Below are 19532 nucleotides of genomic sequence, written 5' to 3'. Positions count from 1 at the left end.
GACTGCTTTGGGGGATGAGGGGGTGTGGATTTTCCTTTGCTTTGAAAATGATGTAAAAATTAGTATCTCTTCTGCTCAGAAATAGTAGGCAGCTTCAAAAAGAGTTCACAGTCAGTCTGCCAAGTAAGTGGAGAAATACCATTTAAACTATCTATTTCTAGCATATTTTTGGGCTGCTGATCATTGTTTGACACCAGCTGTTGGAATTTTTATTCCTGGAATTGAGAAAGTCAGCAAGGTTCTGCTCAAACAGGTTGTGTGTCAGAGGTTTGAAAACAAATTTTGGAAGCGTACCTGACAATTTGAATAGCTAAGTTGGCTAATTCAAAATGCCAGAAGTCACCCAGTCAGTAAATTAGATGGCCGTATCAGAAAGTTTTGTTGGTTCATGTAATCAGAAGTGTATAGATACATTAATAAATGTGATGACTTTAAGGGGAGTGCTTCTCTTGGTATGACTGCAGGAGACCTTGTTGATTGCTAATACTGTAAGACCTCATTACAGAGACCATCTCCCAAAATAGCAATAGCCTGTAGCAGGAGCATGAATGCATAACGTGACTCATTGGCTTGACTTTTAACCTGTACTTTACTGTGCCTCTGTTTAATGGGGAAAAAACCAACCAACAAAAAAACTAAATAACCAACCAAACAAACCCCACACAACTTCAGGTACACTAGACCCTGCAAAATAAAGCTGTTCTTCCAGAGCTGGAAACCAGCCTTGTGAGAGTGTTATTAAGAAAGGGAAAGGTTGTAGAGTTTTGTCTGGGCTGGGTTGTGATGAATTAAGAGATTAAACTAAGTCTATCAACGTTCTGCTTGTATGAGACTTGAACAGCAACATCTTCTGGATTGCACTGCTTGGTTGAGTTTTAGCACTCCATTGTTCAAATGCAGTATTTGGGCAATGAAACACAGCTGCAGTCATGTAGGCAGAAACACACTAAGGCACTTCTTCCCATAATTAAATCCATGATACATTTTACAGAAAGTGAGTAATTTATAGAAAGTGAGTCATTTTAAAAAACTGAATATTACCAAAAATCCCACAAATGCAGTAGACATGGTAGCTTCTGCACCTATTATTTCTTTTTACTGCTTTAACATAATAACAAATGGAAGCAATCTGCCTCTAGATTGTGAGGAGAAGGGGCAGGAGGTAGCTGAAAAATAACTGTCTCTTGAGTTGCTGTCTTAAACTACCACTGGAATGTATTTTTATCTTGATTTTTTTTAGATCATAACAAGTGTACTCTTCAAATCAGTTGATGTTACAGTAAAAGAAATGCAAGAGAGGCTGTTAATACCTTTATTAGAAGCAATGTATAATTTATTTCATTTGTGCATTTAAGGTTTAGATAGTGAAGAGGATGAAGATATGAAAGAAACACTGAAGCGGAGCTTAGAAGAAACAAACAAACAAGAAGGTCTGTCAATTTTTACTTTTCTGTGTTCAAGAGCACTATTAATTATGAAAGATACAGAAAGTGAACTTAGAATCAGTTTTGCAGCAAGTGACCTGTTAGGAATACTTTCTAAACTAGGCTGGGCAGTCTTGAGTAGTGAAGAATGCTGTGATGAGTTACGAATAAAAAAAGTTCCTAACCTGAGAAGTATGTCATCAAACTAAAAATCTATTTCATTGGACACCACAGGGTACTGGTCAGTTAAAGACTTGACTGAGTTCACTTTGTACCAGTTTAATGTGACTGTGTTGTCTCAGAGCAGAACTATTGACTAAATAGTTGAACTTCTGAATAAACAATTCAAGATTAGATGTCATTTCACAGTAAAACACTCTGGTCTCCTGAAAGAGCTGTGGAGTTATGCACAAGGTTAAATCAGCATCACATCTGTCCGTTCACATCCTATCTTACATTATTTGAAATTATTTTCATCCTTTTTGCTGTTGAACTTACTGGTGGTGTTCAGTGTAGTCATGCATTTTTGATGACAGACCACAGTGTGCTTTGAAAGTAATTTATTGTTGGAAGACTTGATTCTGCCCCTCCACCTGATGGAAATAAAACAAAAAAACAAAAAAAGTTGTACAAACTGAGTGATAAAACGGATTACTGAATCTTATGTTCCCAGAATTCATTCAGTTGTAAGTCTACCAGCTGTTACTAAACACTGTTGTTCAATGTCCAGCATTCATCTCCAGCACTGAAAGTTTGGTGCATTCAGGCCCCCCTAGTACTGGGATAGCAGTGGCATTTGGTGCATGCAGGAGGTCACACTTCTGATGCTGCAGTGCAGAGGCATCTGACCTTATGAAGCAGCCTCAGATGAGTCACAGCTTGGACCTTATTCTGTATTTTTGCACAGGCTTAGTGGCTAAATAACATATTTTAATGCAAGCAGTTTTCAGCACATGGTTTTTTGTGTTTGTTTGGTTTTGTTTGTTTCTGTGAGCATGTAATATTTTTCTTTAAGCAACACTCTTTTATCAGCAGTTCTGGATATTACAGGAAAGTCCAGATGCATGAGAGTGCAGTCAGTGATATGATCTCTGTTCCAAATCTCAGCCTTGCATAAAACAGCCCAACAATAATTAAAGTTTTAAAATTGTTTCCTTTTTCATAAGAATTGACAGATCTTTCTTTTTAATAGGATGTGCTTGTGTCCTCCTGAAGCAGAAGATGAATAATTAATGAATGACAGTGTGTCTGAAAAGTGCTTTAATTTTTCCAGCTATATTATTGATATTAATATTTGCTGTGTGTACAAACCTTGTTAAATTTATGGTATTTAGTCACTAACACCAAGCAATTAGTGCCCAAAACAACCTAAATGTAATGCAAAACCAGTTTCTTTTTTGAGTATTATGAAAGTTGTTTGAGATTGTTAAGAAATCATATGACTGCAATGCTGTTTCCTTCCCACTGTCAAAACTGTAACAGCCCTGATCTAGACTATTCTTGTTGCTGAGAATGACTTTTTATCTACTTGTCTGGCCTACCTACTTAGAGTGACAATACTGCTGCCAAGTCAGAATGTAGGTATGGGCATATCTCTGGATAAGGAACTGAAATGAAAATACTGAAACCTCTCTGCTTGTTTTTGTGTATGTGGTTTTTTGTTTTAAGACTTGGTTTATTTTCCTTGGTGCATACATATGGGTTCTAATCTTGCTATTAGTTTGACCAGTAAATAGAGAGTTGCAATTATGGTCTTAAACTAATCATTGGGCTGCTCCTGGTTAAGACAGTGAAAAGTTGTAGAGGTGTTTTCCACATTTTGTAGTGTTGAAAAGATAGCATAAAACAAGGAGAGGAAATTTTCATCTGTTTCTTAGGGGTTTTTTGCAGTCTGGTGACATTGCCCACAGAAATAAGTTCATGCTTTATGTAGTAATATTAAGGTAGTTGTGTTTATGGCTAGTTATCAATTGCAGTTTGACATTACAGTCTTCTTTTATTGATGCAGAACTGCAGGACACAGAACTGCAAGATGCAGAACTGCAAGAAGCTATCAAAAGGAGCCTTGAGGAAATGTAAATGAAGACACTTCAGTACACTAACACCACACCATCAGAACTGCTTACAAAAAAGAATGCTTGTTTCATATATTTACAAGGGTTCAAAAATGCCACTTTTGAAATGTCTGTAATTGTTAGATTAATAATCTGATGTTCTCTGTCATATTGATGAACAGCTGGAGTTTATTCATATTCACAGCAATGTGTTGTGTTTGATAAAAAGAAATTTTTAAGCCTTTTCATATTTGTTTGTAAGGGGTCATGACTAAGTCTCTACAATTTAGCAGTTTGAAATTGTTGCCTAATTAGTAGGCTGATCTTACTAGGTATTTTGGGGTTCCTGGTTGTTCATGTTTCTTTTCTTAAATTGGTTCATGTATTTAATTTTTTTGTCACAAAATGTCATTGTCTTTATTTACTTTTTCATGTGGTCTTTGCAGCAGATAAAAATAGTAAACTCCAGTTATCTCAGATTTGCTTGGCTAATCTTGTTATAAAGAGAAGCTTAGATCCCAGGGTTGTTGAACATACGGCCTAACACTTGCCTGTGGCTGGTTTTACTTCATAGGCCATAATTTTGTCTCTGTCCTGTTTGTTATAAATGTCTAAATCAGGACCACAGGCTGTAGAGTTAGTTTACCAGCTTTGTTTTTATAAATGTGTTTGTTTTTTCAAAAGTGGTAGAGTATTTGGATTTGATGGCTTACAGTTTGATGACTTCATTGCCTCTCCCTTACCTGAGGCAGGAGCAACCTTTTAAGGGAACAGAATCTAAATAAACTTCCTAGTTTCTGTTTGGACTACATGTGAGAAGATTTAAACTGTAATATCTCTGTATACTGTGGGCTTTGTTCTCTTCTGTTCATGAAGAGGTGGCCTTGGATAAATGGATGTAAATGTGCTAATTATTTTTGTACTGTCCTTACTTTAAGTGAAATTATTTGTGTTTAAAATTATCTGTCATCTTTCTCAGTTTTGTTTAAAAATACCTATGCAAACTGTCCAGCTTTACCAGCCTGTTATCCTTCAGTTAATGATTGCTGTCAATCAGTAAGAAATCTCAGTGTAATAAAATGCCAGCCTAATTCTTTTTTATGATTCACTCACCTTGTGAGTTTGCTTCTACCTGCTGTATCCTTAAATACTCATTATGCAAGTAGATAGTTTTTGTGACTTCTTGTGGAGAATATGGTGTGGGGAAGGCTGGATTTTTCTCACTATTCCAAAGAGTCAGCATAACTACAGCTGTTTGTCATCGTGGTTAGAAAAGCTGGAAGACTGACACTGGTTTATTTCTAATCATCACTGATATAATTGCTATCTCTGAAGCAAGTAGAATGAAGGAAGAATCTGGTGAGGTATCCAGCGCTCATTAGCAATCGCACAGCTTGAAGAAACTGTTCAAATGCCAGAAAATAGTTTGAACACTTACAGTGCATTTGAGTGTGACTTCCAAGTGTTACAGGGTGAGCAGGACCTCTTAGTGGTTTTTTCTTGTGCCTGTTGCTTGTTTTCCTACTGCCAGTCTTGGATTAATTGTACTCCTGGTAAAATTCAGGGGTGTAGTTCACACTGCTGCTGAGAGAACCCTATTTGGGGAGATTTTGAGTTATCTTTAGCTATTTAATTTACTTCTGTCTTTAGCTTAAATCAGTTCCAGTATTTTTCACACCCTTTTTCCTAGAGCTTCTGTTAAAGGGCGGAATGAAACAGGAAACAATTTTTATCCTCAAAAGCATCTCCTTCTAAGTTATAGAAGCTTTTGGGCAGGTTTTTTTTTCCATCTAGATCCTGAAGTTTCAAATTCCTTTCACATGAAAAGATGTTTCAGTCTGAGAAAGTTCTTTGGTTCAACGGTGTTTAAAACCTGGATAGATCATCTTCTCCAGACTCTGCTATGTTAGAATTTGATCATGGACGTTATTTTTCATAACATTTTATTCTGTCATGAATTTAAAATTTGCTTGTAGCTGGTGGGCCATGACTTAATTGGTTGCATTAAAAAAAAAAAAGTCTGTACACACATACTCTGTATACTTGAAGCTCCACTTATTAAACACATTGTATTGGCCTTGTCGTCTGCTTACCAAAACAAATGGCAATTCCCAACCATTGCTGCCTTGGCTTTTATAAAACAACTAAATAGAGTTCTAGTTTCTCTATTATTTTTATAACAGTAGTCTTCAGAATTAGCAACGTCTTGAAATTTGGCCTCATTTTGAAGAAAATTTTGGTCTCTGAGGTTCTCAATGCAGATTTTTCTTTGGGGAATTTTCTGCCATCACAGGCCTGTGATACTTCTGTTTCCAGAAGAACAGAGAAAATTGGATTCTTCAAACACTGCATGTACAGACGTGATTTGTTACTCACCAGCATCTTGTGGTTGAACACCTTCAGCTAGAAAAGTTGTCTTGTAAATGTGTTTCAGAATTCAATGGTTTTGTCTGGTGATTCTTGTTTAACTGGCTGAAATTTTTGAGGTTTGTCCTTCATATGCTGAGAAATCTGCCTGCATTTACAAGCACAACCTGTCTCTAAAAGGGGCTTGCCCAGTACATTTGTACTAGAAGTGACTTGTCATGCCTTTTTCAAGAGCATTTACTTTTGTGGTGATGTTTGAGTTCATCCCTCATTAGCCTAAAGTAATTCTGTAGTGCTTCTTTGTATTTATCTCTAATGAGAAAGAAGTCTAATCTCTACCTGACTACCACCAGCTGTTCATTTCAGTGCTTTTAATTTCTGTATGGTGCATGTGTTAAGTTTTACAAAACTGAAACGGTGACAACTTGACATTGCTGAAAGGCTCTTAATTCTTTGGTTCGTTGTGTGCCACATTCTTACAAAACAAAATCGCTTTTTGGTCATATTCAAAGACAAGGTGAGATGCCAAATAAGCCAGTACAACTGTTACTGAAGTCACTGGAGCACTGAAGTGTTATATCTGCCTGGTTGCTTCTGTTATTTAATAATATTAAAAAGAGAGAGATTAGCTGACTGTAAGATACTTGCCTCCTATGTATGTTTTGGGTGGTGGGTTAATTTTCATAGCTCTTCAAGGAATACAGAAATGACCATCACTGCTCCTGTAGTGGTCACGGAATGCAAACCTTTATGAAATCTTTACCAAATATAGTGAAGTTTATAGAGGTATGAAGTCATGCCATCGTCTTTCTTAAAAGGAAAGTGTTCTATCATCTGCTTGCAGTGTCCTGGCTATGTTTACAGAGACTGCTGTAAATTGGAAGGAGGTGAGGAGGATAAATGATGAATTGTTTCAAAATTAATTCAGAAAAATTGGCTTACATTAGCACAAATATACTTTCTGGCAATTCTTTCCAGCTAAGCAGCTTTAGGAAAGTCTGCATCTGCATTTTTCTATGGTACTTCTAAGCCCCTTCAAGTTTCCTGTAGAAGTTCTTAGTTCAAGTGGTTTGGTGCTCAGTAGTAACAATCTGGGTCAAATAATATGGCCCGAGAAAATTCTAAAAGTGGGTGTAAACAAGTCAGATAATTTATGGCAAATGGCAAGAACGTGCCAAGTGTGTACTTGAACAGCAAAGCTCTGCGTGCATGGAAATTTAATGTTAAGTTCCCTTTGTAAATCTGTGTAAATTGGCTTCCACTGACTGCAATATCCTAATTTCTGGTAGTCCTTTGGTTTTTTGCTCAGAGCTCCACTGTCAATCCACCAAGCATCTGCAGCTGTACAGAATGCACTGGCTCATTTAATCATCGACTTTGCTCCAGTGAGAATGAACTGCTGCATGCCCCAAAATGGTCATAGCAGCTCTCAGATTGCTCCTGAGACAGAGGGCTTCATTCACACTTCTAAAAGGCCTGGGACTTCGGGGCTTGCCCACACAGTAGAAAAACTGCAGCATGTAGAGGCAAACCCGGGGCTAGTTTTAATTAGCATTGGTAAGAACAGCAGTAAAGACACAGCAGCACAGGTTTAGCAGGTGTGAAGTAAGGGGGCAGCCTACTGTGATAGCAGACATGTATTTTGATTGAAAACAAACCCTGAAAAGTCAGGTTGGCCCATCTTTATTGTTATTGTTGTGGTGCTACGGAGACTGCAGGCTGGTCTTGGTTGGCTGGCCTGAGCCATGAACGCATCCTTCAGCCATGTCTGGGGGTTGTTGTGTTTCCAGAAGACCTGCACAGAAGGCAGGTTCTTAACCACTGAATGGTTTGGGTTGGAACAAGCCTTGAAATCATCTAGTTCCAGCCTGCTGTGGAGAGGAACACCTCCCACTAGACCAGGTTGGTCAGAGTTCCATCCAACCTGGCCTTGCACACTTTTCAGGGATGGATCATCCACAGCTTCTCTGGACAACCTGTTCAAGTGCCTCACCACCCTCACAGAAAAGAATTTCTTCCTAGTAACGAACCTAAATTTCCCATCTTTCAGCTTGAAAATACTAAGTTCCTGTAGGTGAAGGCAGGAAAATAATCCTGCATGGCATTTCTTGGGTGTGGACTTTTTCTTTGATCCTGTTCCATGACAGCTCATTGTGTTAGGTTATGTGACAAGGTATATATCAGGGTTTGCAATAAAGCAAAGCTGGAATTAAGGTGCTATTTAGTAGTGTTACAATTTGCAGTGCTTTTGGTGTAGGTCATCTCCCTGGCTCTGGGATTTCTAAGGATACATCAGATGTCTGAGACCTGGGAAAGTTGCTCTTTCTGCTGTCTCAAGGGACTTTGTGCGTGTGAATGAGACTTCTGTTCATTGCTGTTTTGCAATCAGCACCCATTTTTTACAATGCTGTAGTTTAAACAAGAGACAGCCAGTGTTTTCACTGCTGCGCTGGGAATGCAGGAACAATGAGACACACCCTCTCCTCATGTTTTTGCTGATGCCCATAGCCAGAGCAGGGCTGTGCAGTCCTTCACATGACCACAGATGTGGGGACATGGGAGAAGACAGGGATGTTAGCATGGCATCACCAGCAGTCCTGATCATGCTTCACCACTGATGGCAAGGAGGAGAATGAAATGTGTGCTTTGTTTCATGTGTGGGGACCCCTCCTTCTTGCCTCCCTGAAGGACCCAATGCCTGCCTTAGTGTCCTCAAAATTCCCCTAACTCAGCTGTGAATCATTTTCCTTCCTGCAGAAATGGACTCCAATCTTTCTAGACCAACCGTTATTATTTTGGAAAAGTGATGCCAATTGTCCCTTTACATACCTCGGCAAAAATGGAGGGGGTGGCGGCAATCTACTCTAGAGAGCAGGAAAAGCAGTTTTCAAGGTTCTTCCAAATCTCTGAAAGGGAAAATATCCCAGTTTTTACAGGCAATAATTTCAAGACTTGTCCTGGAAGACCATTTTGCGTTTAAATTTGCATTTTGTTTCCACAGTTTTGCTATTCTTCCTTCCCATGTAAAGTGTCTTTTTGCTGTTAAAGAGGTTAAGTCAAATGTGATCCATTTGGACACTTAGAGCTGTTCTGAGCCTCTGATTCAGCTGTTGTAACTTCTACCTGTGTGGAATTAAACCCCTGTTTTCCTGTGGAGGAAAAAATGTTCAAAGCTGTTCAGCTGCTTTGATTTCTACTTTTTAAACCCAATCTAATTGATGCTTAATAAATTGGCATGGGAAGAATAGAAGGATCTCAGGAAATAAATGGTAGCAAACTATGTGTCATGGCTACAAATGGGTTCTGTTTGGGGTGGGAAATGGTTTTTAATTATCTTCTATAGAGCCTGTAGAGAGATGGATGGAACATTTGTTCCAATGAAGCTATTTCCATGAGCTCACAGGCAATAAGCCTTGCTTATCCAACCACATAAAGAAAACTCAGGCAATTAATTTAACGAGAGTACTTGGGACATGATATCATTCTGAATGGACAAGCCTGAGAAAACAGCTATTTTGAATCACAGCAGGATAAGCACACAAAACAGTATCCCTGTGCAACAAAATCCCTCTTAGCTGGGTGCCAAAAATTGGTCTGTTAGAGCCATGGGGTACTTGCCCAAACCTTGTCTTTTGGGATAAGCAAATTCCTTTTTAAATACTCACAGCAGTGGCAAGTAAAACTTATGTGTGACTTGAATTGCTGATGCTTGTGAGAGAACAGCTTGTGCCATTTCATACAGGCAAATTAAATATGTTCTTGGGACAAGTCATTACTAGATGTAAATCCACTACTTTGGCTACCATGAAATAGACACATCTTTTCTCTCTACCATAAAAACAGAACATAAACCACTTTTCTTTCCAGTAAGCTTTTTTGTAGAATCCTACAATTACAGCTGGTGAAACAGCTGCTTTTCTGCAAGTAGTAAGGGGCTCTTGCAGTTGGCAGGAGAAAGATGCACTATAAGTAGCATATCCAAAGTACCTTTTTTTTTTTTTTTAATAGGAATTCTATTCAGGTTCTGCTTGCAGTAAGCACTGTCTCTAGTTTAACTTTTCTCTCCTTTCAAGCACCTAGATTTTTAAAGCCCTTTATTTTTTCTCCTCCTCTTTCTTGCACTTTCCATTGGTTTCAGTTTTGTAGTTTACTGTTTAATTAGCCTTAAATAAAAATAACATTTGGGTAGTTGTGGGCTTCTTGTTTTGTTTAATGAAAGAGCAAACCAATGAACCAGCCATACAGACCAGTTCTGGAACACAAATCCTCATACTAATAGCTCCCATCTCATACAAAGTTAATACAGATATTGAAAACATTATTATTCCTCCTGTAGCTCCTGGTTGAACTACAGCCAGAGTTCAGTGTCGTTTTGGCTGCTTTTGGCTGGCCCAGGATTTGTTGCTTTTGTCACAAAGGGGAGCAGAGACAGGAGCAGGACAGCCCGGGGTGTCTCTGTGCCCCAGATGGTGACAGCGAGGAGCAGAGGCACCTGACGGCTGCCGTGGGTCGGGGTGTGTGGTGGCCGGACACCTGCGGGGGGCAGGTGCAGGTGACACTGCGGTGTCGGTCACAACCGGGGACACTCGGCTGCTGCGGCCGCGGCCCCACGCGCGGCTCAGCCGCCTCAGGGTGCGGAGAGGGCAGAGACGAGAGGGACAGGGAGCTCCGGGCAGGGAACTCAGCCGAGGGTCTGGACAATCTCTCTTACCAGGAGTGCCTGAGGGAGCTGGGTCTGTCCAGCCTCGAGGAGGGGTGACTGAGAGGGGACCTCATCAATGTGATTACGTACCTAAAGGATGGATGTCAAGAAGATGGAGCAGCCTCTTCTCCGTGGTGCCAAGTAATAGGACAAGAGTCAATGGGCAGAAACCGATGTACAGGAAGGGAAGTTCCACCTGAATACGAACAACTTTACTGTCGAGGTGATCGAGCACTAAAACACATTGCCCAGAGAGGCTGTGGAGTCTCCCTCACTCGAGAGGGGCAGGGAGGCTGGACCAGCTGACCCGGTGTGGTCCCTCCCAGCCTGGCCCGTCCGGTGATCCTGTTGCCCCCCGGCCGAGGCGAGGCGGCCCCGCCGCGCTGCGTGAGGCGGCGCCCGCGGGCCCGGCGCGGGGGCGGGGTGGCCGCGGGGGCCGGCGGCGGGGCGGCTCCTTCTTTGGCCATGAGCGAGGTGCCGGCATTCGGCCGCCGCCGCCGCCTGCGGGACGCGGGGAGGGAGCGGCCGCAGCGAGGTTCCGCCGGCGGCAGCGGCGGGTGGGATGGCCCAGGCCAGGATCAGCGCCAAGGCCAGCGAGGGGGCGCAGCAGCAGCCGCAGCAGCAGCAGCAGTCGGGCGGGCAGCTCCGGGGCCGCTTCTACCGCTCCACCTCCATGGCCGACCGCTCCAGCCGCCTGCTCGAGAACCTGGACCAGCTGGAGCTCAGGTGGGGCCGGGGCCGGGCGCTGGGAGGGGGCCGGGGAGCCGGCCGGCCCCGAGCCGGTGGCTCCGCACCGCGGGCCGGGCGCGGAGCCCTGCCCCGGCTGGGGCGCGGGGGGGGCGGTGTGAGGCTTCGGTGGGAACCGAGGGAAATAAAGCTCTCCTCCATGGGGGGCAAAGTTTAAAAATGGGATCTGCTGCTCTAAGGTGAGTTAGCGTGGCCTGGAAGTACACGAAAATAGGAATATCTATACGAATGTACGAGAGTAGACGTTTTTCAGAGAAAGCGCGAAGGGCTGCTTCGGATTTGTTAGCCTTCAGGGTGTGGGGAGCCTTCAGCCGGGCGGGGATGGGCTCTGCGAGCTGTGACACGGAGGGTACGAGCCCGCCCTGCATCGTGTCTGTCGTCCCACCCTGTCGCCCCTATCCCGCACCGGCGGGCAGGTGTTTTATAAGAAGGTGCAGGAAATCCGAGGACAAAACCTGGCGTCATTCGGGCTCTCGGGGACTTTGGCAAGCCTTTAAGCTGCAGTGCTGTATGCTGGCGTGTGAGGCTTCTTGTCTTCCAAACCTCCCTTTGCACTTACTGTGGATGTTCTTGTTGTGTTTGTGCCCACCTCCTCTCTGAGGTGTGTTAAAACGTCTCACTATAAAATGTGAACAGTATTGCATTCTGCAGCTGAGGTGTGTTTTTCCAAAGTTATTGTAAATGCTATGTGAATTTCATCATTGTGCCAAGACATGTCCTGACTTTTTCTGCTGCTTGACGTTCCCAAACTAATACCATTTGACTTTTTTCCCAGTTTGGCCTCATGAGAGATTATACCTTGCCTTTAATCATCTTCCCTGTCCTCTCAGCTCTGCTAAATTACATAGTGTCCTTTCTGAGGTGGATGGATGTGCAGGATGCCACTGATTCACCTCCTCTGGTACTGTTTCAACACACCCTTTCCTTCATTACAGCTGCATATTGATCAGCAGCTTTCACAGAACCACCCAGAATGTTTCTAGGACTTTCCTGTAATTAAAAGAGCTCTGTGGGATGCAGGAGTTTTATTTCGCCTTTCTGCCTGCATTACTTTGCATTATTCAGGAGTGGACTCGATGTGCTGTTATATTAGCCTTTCACTTAGCTTGATTAAATCTCCTTGAAGTCCTTTGCAGACTTCTCTGAATTTGACTAAACAAAATCACTGTCTGCAAACAAGTATCACTGCTTACATCCAGGTCTAGGCGTATGATGAATATATAATCTAAAAATTAGCATGAGAATATGCAAAAATGTGTTTTAGATTTGCTGAGTGACTCTGAAACAAAGCAGACAGTTTGGTTAGCCAGCAATTAAATCTTCAATTAAACTTCCCAGTTTGCTGTGGTTCTTTCAGACAGCCATAATTCTAAATGTGGAATAGTAATGAGAAAAAAAAGTCTAATTTGATAAAAGTCACTCAAGTCTTATGGTTTTTTCCCTATTCACAACTAATTAACATGCTTCATTTCGAATTTATTTGAATGACAGGAGGAAAAACTTCCAAACTTTCTCCTTCTACAGCTTGTTTGCTTTTGCTATAGACCCTCAAGATGTTGCTTGCAAATATAATAAGTGAAAATCTGTCAAACTGAAATACAGCCTTTAATTAAAACCCTCAACAATCCTCAGTTCTCAAGTTGCTTAAGGTAAACTGAACTCTGAAGCTAGCTTCATCCCTCTGGAAATCACAGGATCACAGAATGGTTTGGGTTAGGAGGGACCTTAAAGGTCACCTAGTTCCAGCCCCCTGACACGGGCAGGGCACCTTTCTGTAGACAGGTGGCTCAAACACCTGGCCTTTAACACCTCCAAGGATGGAGAGTCCACAGCCTCTCTGGGCAACCTGTTCCAAGTCTCACCATCCTCATAGTGAAGAATTTCTTCCTGATACCTAATCTAAGTCTACCTTCTTTTAGTTTAAGGCCATTGTAAACTGCTCCAGTTTGAACAGCCTTCCTTTTCCTCCCTTTCTTTCCAGTGTGAGAGCTTCTTTTCCAACAGTAATGGGGTATTTTTGTACCTTCCTGATAGATGTTTGCAGAGGGGATTTCTTCTGCATGGAAAGTGAGCAGGGAAGGGGAATCAGTGTGGGAGGGAGCGCCAGGGAGCGAGTGCCCGAGGCAGAGGTGGCGAGGGAGCAGGTGGCACGTTTGCCCCTTGTAAGGGCTTGGACCTTCGTGTTGCCGTGGCTGCCAAGATATCTCAGGAGCAGCTGGAAGCCAGACCAGAGGCTCTGTTTATGAGTCACTGCGTTCTGTTGGTTAAGTGAAAACACAGTTTTAGGTGTGATGGTACATAAGGTAAGTCAGATTCTTGCTGGGTATTTTTTATCTTCATTTTTTGTACTTTTTATCTTGTTCTTTGGATCAACCGTGTTCTGCCACCATTCATTTCAGTGCTTACGGGACTGCTTACCTGGGAGTGGACACTCAGCTGAAGGAGCTGAGGATGGCAGGGTGGAACCCCCTGTTTTGTCTCCCTCCAGTGTGCCTGATTAGCTCCATTTCAGGAAAGAAGCTGCTCCATCCTCAGATGTTTCTTATTTCCTTTGAAAACTTATCTGAACCTCCAGCACGTGGGCTTTAATAGTGGGTTATTTAAGTCAGTCAGTAGTTTAAAGGACAGAGTTATTGCAGCTGTCCTAAGAAAGCCGGTGTCAAGTTTCTCATCTGGAAACAAAAGCACAGCCTGGTCCACCTGTTTCTCAGGGGAATGCTCTGCTCATGTAAGTGGTATGGAGCAAAAAAAGGCATTGCTCAGCTAATTGAACACAAATAGGGAAAATCAGAAGTAAGGAATGTCTTTTTCAGTGTTAAGTAATAGATGGAATATTTAGTTGATGTTCAAAGCAACAAATACAATCCAAGTAAAAACATGATCGGAGGTTTTCATCTCTGAGGAGAAAAGACTGTACTGCTGCATCAAAACAATTGATGACATAAAGATGAGTATTTTGTATTCTTTTATCTTCACCTTTTATTCTTTGGTTGGTTGGTTTTTGAGACTTGGATTGTGTTTCCACCCCTTCCCAAATCAGTCACCTCTGTTAGAGGTTTAAATCTTCCAACAGTTTTTTTTTTGGGTCCCCCACACAAGGAAAAGAAAGATTTACAGAAACCTGTGAAGTTAATAAACCATGAATTTTCAGAAAGAAGTTATGAGCACTGACTGCATGGGTGATCCTGACACATTATTTCCTGAAGTTGGTCTGACTAGTTTCCATTTTTTTTGTTGGGTTCCTCCCCCCCGCTGCCCCAACTAGATCACTGTTCTGAAGTGACCCTGTCCTATTGTTGTGTGGCACTCTATATTGCAGTTTAGGAAATGGTAAAAATAATTCTGAAGTAGCAATTATTGTAAATAAAATAGTTCTTAAGATTTGGTTATATTACCTTTAGTAAATCGATGTCAATCAAAGCTCTAGTTGGTGAACTGTGTTTTTCTTATTTTTTTTCAGTATGCAACATTAATTCTGATAATTTGGCTTTTAGGTCCTACCTCACATACCAAGCTGGCCTTTGGAAGCAGTGATATTTTAGGCATCTCTTTAGAACTGTACCAATTCAGGATATATCCCTGCAATGCAGCTTTTCCACATTCTTCTTAGGACCCAGCAAAGCCTGTGGAAATCGTGGACTGATCTATCTACTGAAGGCAGAACTTTAGTTTTTACATCAGTACAATGATATACAGAAGCTGATTTTAAAACACTATCAAAACTGAAAGTTTGCACTTCAGAATTTTAATTTACAACTTTCCAGCGACTAGTTTTTTTAAAAAGGCACAGGAAGGCATTTTGAAAATATTACTAGACTTCCTAAATTATAAAGTGGAGACATCTGAAGTATGAAATGACTCCACCTACCTCATTGCTCTTACTAACCAGTCCAAAATAATAATTAAAAGTATTTGCTCTTGGCATGAATTTGCATTGCATTAACTTTTCCCACTCCTCAGAAAAAAACATTAAAGGCAAGGCCTGAAGCCTATGCTTTCACTGACTAAATTAGGTTAAATATTTTGTAAAACAGAATTATTTTGTGAGCAGGCTGCATGTGAAGAGTTGACTATATCCTCAAATGCTCCCGTTCTTCTGCTTTCACCCTCTTTTCTCTTACTGCTGTTTTCCTGAAGTTACTGCCTTCAGCCAGCCTGTGAGGAAGGAGCAGCAGCTCCATTCCTGTCCCAGGAGACGTGCCCTCATCTGCAGAGACAGCAATGAGCCACTGCTGTCTCAAGGCAGCGCCCAGAAATATTGAAGAGTGTAGAGCACCTAAGAGACTTAACAATGTTTTGGTTTGTTTCCCCTTTTCTGGCCAGGTTTCATAAACATTTCAGGATAGATGATGGATTCTTGTGATGCAGCTAGACCTCCTGAGCTGTGCCTTGCAAGCATCTCAAACCATCAGCCAGGTTCACATGATGCTCTTGCTTTTCTGTTCGGCCTGTGAACACAGAGTTGATAGTTTGCAACTCTTGTAGCCAGTTCCAGCTTGGAAAGCCCTCTGCAAGCCCCTACCCTCAAATCTCAGAGAAAAGCCAAGGGAGTGGGACATTTCCCTCTTTGTATCAGGTCAAGTAAAGTGTTGCATTAGAGTTCTTTTCCATTATTCAGCTGAATGCAAAACCCCCTCTTTAAAACTGTGTGGGGAATAAGACATGAATTAAGAAACTGGACTCAGATTTCTCATGGGGCATTTTCACATTGCCCATGGTGAGCTGAATCTGCACTTTATGCCACAAGGAGAGCAGGCTGTGGGCACAGAACCACACACCTTACCAAGACCCAGTAGTTACAGTTTCTGATGGACTTTCCCCTTGTCCTCACTGCATTACGTGTGAGTCTCAGCACAGTAATGGGACTGGAGTTTTCAGGAGGGACCGAGTTTCATGCTTCCTTGCAAGCCCAGAAATAGGAGCTGCTCCCACAGACGCTTCCTCCCTGTGTGAATTACAGTGAGCATCGTTCCATGGAAAGCACCAGTGACAGTGGGAGCAGGCAGTCCAGCATCTTCTCCCAGTGACCAAGGCACACCACTGGTGTTGGACATGGCCTTGTCATGTTAATAAGTGTGTGAGCTTTGTCCCACTCACAGGGTTTTCTCCTTTGTGAAAGGCGTTGTTTGGCGCATTGCAGTTTTCTGGAGTGTTTGTTGTTTTGCAGGTGGATTCTGTGGGTTCTGCTGGCCTGGCGGTCGCACAGGGAGCCGAGGCCCCTTGCTGCCTCCATCTCTGCAGCTGCCACCCTCATTACCAAGTTCCCCGATGGGGACTCCGTCCCTTTCTCTCCTAGTTAGGCAGCTGATAATAATTGCCAGTTGCCTACAGGGTTTCTGCTATGGGGCTGTAGTACCATCACACTCTGCATATCCAGATTAACCACAGAGTAGGAGAGGACAGCACTGTCAATAAAATAAAAGTTAAGTCTGATTGAATTGCTGTTGTTTCCGTTTGCCCCTCCATGTCTTTGTTTTTTTAAATTATACTGAGTCTTGAAAAGTGAAGTTAAGACAGAGCAGGTCATGAAGTCAGAGAATCTGTCTCATGGATAACCAAGAACTGACTACACTTACTCTAAGCTGAAGTTTAAAACAAGAGTTCTTTGCAGCTATATAGGGGAACAGCTATTTTATTATTTAAACATTTTGTTTGGTTCAACCATGTACAGGGTAGAGGCTTTCCGTGATGCAGCATCTGCCATGGAGCAAGAGAAAGAAATTCTGCTTGAAATGATCCACAATATACAGAACAGCCAGGATATGAGGCACATCAGTGAAGGTGAGAAGCTGCTTTCCTGTACCCTCCAACTGACCCAAAGCCTAATCAGCCCATGTTTTAGGGAGCAGCTCTTTGTGAGCAGCACTCTGCTGCTGGTAAGGGTGCAGCAATGGAGCCAGCTGAGGTTATTGAAGTATTACTAATTATCCTGAGATCTCTTCTTGACTAAATTCATGCTGTTCAGGTGGATGGATTACCATGAATGTCACTACTGTGTATGTGAAAGCATATACTCAGTTCACAGATACATTTTCAAAATCAAGATTAACATTCCTCTGCTGGGGGAGAGTCTTTGATGATGATGATGACGATATAGTTGAAAATTATTTTGACTACTGGACAGGCATGAGTGCTACAAAGCGTACAGCCTGCAAGAACCTGATGATTAATATCATTGTCATAGCTGTGTGATTCATGGCTTTAGATATATTCCCTAAACCTGATTATTAGGTACTTTAAATTGCTGGTTTATTGCCTGTTCAAGAGCCTGCATTTCATATTTTTGAAAAGTAGATATACTTTCAGAAAATAGAAAGATTTTTTTTTTTTCATGGCCTCTTATTATATCTAGTTTTCTCTTTATGGCTTTCTGGGGTATTATCTGAATCTCTCCCTCAGAAAGGCACAGAAGTCCTTAATGAGCTAGTTCTGTTACTGAGTGTTTTCTCACAATATTGTATGTTTGCTTTCAAGTGACACAGCAAGCATTGTGTCAGCAGTGGAAAAACATTGCTTACAATTTCAGTAGAGTTTAATGCCTCATTTCAAATCAGATACTGGCTTCTACGAAATGAGTATGACTCGGTCAAATGTAAAAAGCTCATTTCTGCCTTCTGGAAATCTTGTTGATTGTCACTCACTTAAAAAAAGATTGTTTGCTGCTAAGTTATAGCAGTTGCAGTGTCTTGATGATGCTATTTGCACAGGAAAGTATTTCCCTGTAACCAAGAATATTTTCTTGTTTTGAATTGAGGTGAGAGAGAAGAACTCAATTTGACTGCTAATCGCCTGATGGGCCGAACCCTCACTGTGGAGGTTTCCGTAGAAACCATCCGCAACGCGCAGCAGCAGGAATCCCTACTGCACGCCACCAAGATGATCGATGAGATCGTCAATAAACTCCTCGATGATTTGGAAGACGCCAAAATGCGCCTAATGTCACTTTACGGTGCGTGCACATCCGACGTGCCAGCAGGACCCATCGATCAGAAATTTCAGTCTGTGGTCATCGGATGTGCCATTGAGGATCAGAAGAAAATCAAAAGGCGCCTAGAGACTCTGCTCAGAAACTTGGAAAATTCTGAAAAGTCCATCACATTGTTGGAGCATCAGAAATCATCTGTTCGGCAGTCTTGCAACAGCAAACAGGATTAACGCATCCTCCTGGCTACTTCTGAGAAACCACAGGATGAGCAAGTGCCCATAAAAAGCACACAGAAGCCAAGAAAAGAATTCTCTGTACAAGCACACACGTATGTACACATCCACACACACCAAAGTATCTTCGATTGCCAGGTGCAAGCATTTAATGGGTTTTGGTAGCATTGGCATTTTCTTTTGGCAATAAGGAATGCTATCAGTTCTTCTATAGAGTCAATACTGCTCTGTTGCAAATTGTAATTGTGCTTCTGCTGAACTGACAGAAACTGAAAATCTAGCCTTTCCTCCATTCTCCTGGGTTTTTTAAACTAAAGTTGTTTTGTCCTATCATGAGATTTCAGCTTTTCTCTGCTGTATACATAGTGTGTGAACCAGACTTTTGGGGACAAAAGAAAAATCATGGCAATAAATCAAAAGAATTAATAAACCGTCTATGGTATTTTCATAAACAACACAGTGTCCTACTCATTACCATTAATAATTTTGCACTTTTTGAATATTTTGAATAAACCGATCACAGTACTTTCTAGAGATAGACAGCTACCTCCAGTTTGTAACTGAGGAAGTGAAAAGCAACACATGTATCCCAGGGATCACCAGCCAGGCTAGAAATGACCTCTCAAAATCCCCCCTCCCTGCCTGGTGACCCATTTGCTCCCACAAGCTCATTGTAGCTTTGAGATTGCTGTGTGTTTATTTTTAAAAGATAATACAAATGGGAATTGTACATCAGCTACTACTGCACTTTTGCATCATCTATGAAGCCACAGAGCAAAACATTTTGACTTCTCACCTGGCAAATGCCGCATTTGTGTCTTGTGTAGGACAGTACTTTGTACAGCCATCATTACTCAGCTCTTTGTGTGAGAGGTTTTTGGTTTGTTTTTCATCTTCTACCCTCTCACTCACAGTAGCTGCTGCACATCATCACTGAGCGCTGTGGCTGTGGTCAAAAGTTGCAGATTTTACGGTGTGCCTGGAATTTTGTAACCCCCTGCAGCCTGGCCAGTCTTGTAGTACTTCACCCAAGGCTGGTGGTGCCCTGAGGGGAGCAGGGTGCTCTCTGGCTCAGCCATC

General features: G+C 42.1%; 2 protein-coding genes and 1 long non-coding RNA gene across 6 annotated transcripts in view; 2 read left to right on the top strand and 1 right to left on the bottom strand.

Annotated features, from left to right (window-relative positions):
* Nucleotides 1–4586, top strand: part of ZNF451 (zinc finger protein 451) — a 33885-nt gene extending 29299 nt beyond the window's left edge. For all 3 annotated transcript variants that reach the window (XM_059842679.1, XM_059842683.1, XM_059842680.1), the window contains exons 14-15: nt 1356–1430; nt 3433–4586. In XM_059842679.1, the coding sequence (XP_059698662.1) occupies nt 1356–1430; nt 3433–3503 (146 nt within the window). In that variant the 3' untranslated portion in view covers nt 3504–4586. The remainder of the gene's footprint in view (nt 1–1355; nt 1431–3432) is intronic.
* LOC132325405 (uncharacterized) lies at nt 1429–10936 on the bottom strand. 2 transcript variants are annotated; one of them, XR_009485934.1, is made up of 3 exons: nt 10638–10936; nt 8675–8751; nt 1429–2017 (listed from the first exon to the last, which is right to left on the bottom strand). It is a non-coding gene; the product is annotated as an uncharacterized LOC132325405 (long non-coding RNA). The 2 variants fall into 2 exon arrangements; XR_009485935.1 differs by lacking the exon at nt 1429–2017 and adding an exon at nt 7468–7640.
* Nucleotides 10937–11000: 64 nt separating this feature from the next.
* Nucleotides 11001–18907, top strand: BAG2 (BAG cochaperone 2). Its single transcript, XM_059842678.1, has 3 exons — nt 11001–11273; nt 16966–17075; nt 18049–18907. The coding sequence occupies exons 1-3, from the start codon at nt 11110–11112 to the stop codon at nt 18447–18449; spliced, it is 675 nt and encodes a 224-aa protein (XP_059698661.1). The 5' UTR covers nt 11001–11109; the 3' UTR covers nt 18450–18907.
* The last annotated feature ends 625 nt before the right edge of the window (nt 18908–19532 follow it).

Source organism: Haemorhous mexicanus, chromosome 3 (assembly GCF_027477595.1).
Source record: "Haemorhous mexicanus isolate bHaeMex1 chromosome 3, bHaeMex1.pri, whole genome shotgun sequence".
Taxonomy (NCBI): domain Eukaryota; kingdom Metazoa; phylum Chordata; class Aves; order Passeriformes; family Fringillidae; genus Haemorhous; species Haemorhous mexicanus.
Note: the sequence above shows the minus strand (reverse complement) of the source record. Positions and strands in the feature narration are given on the sequence as shown.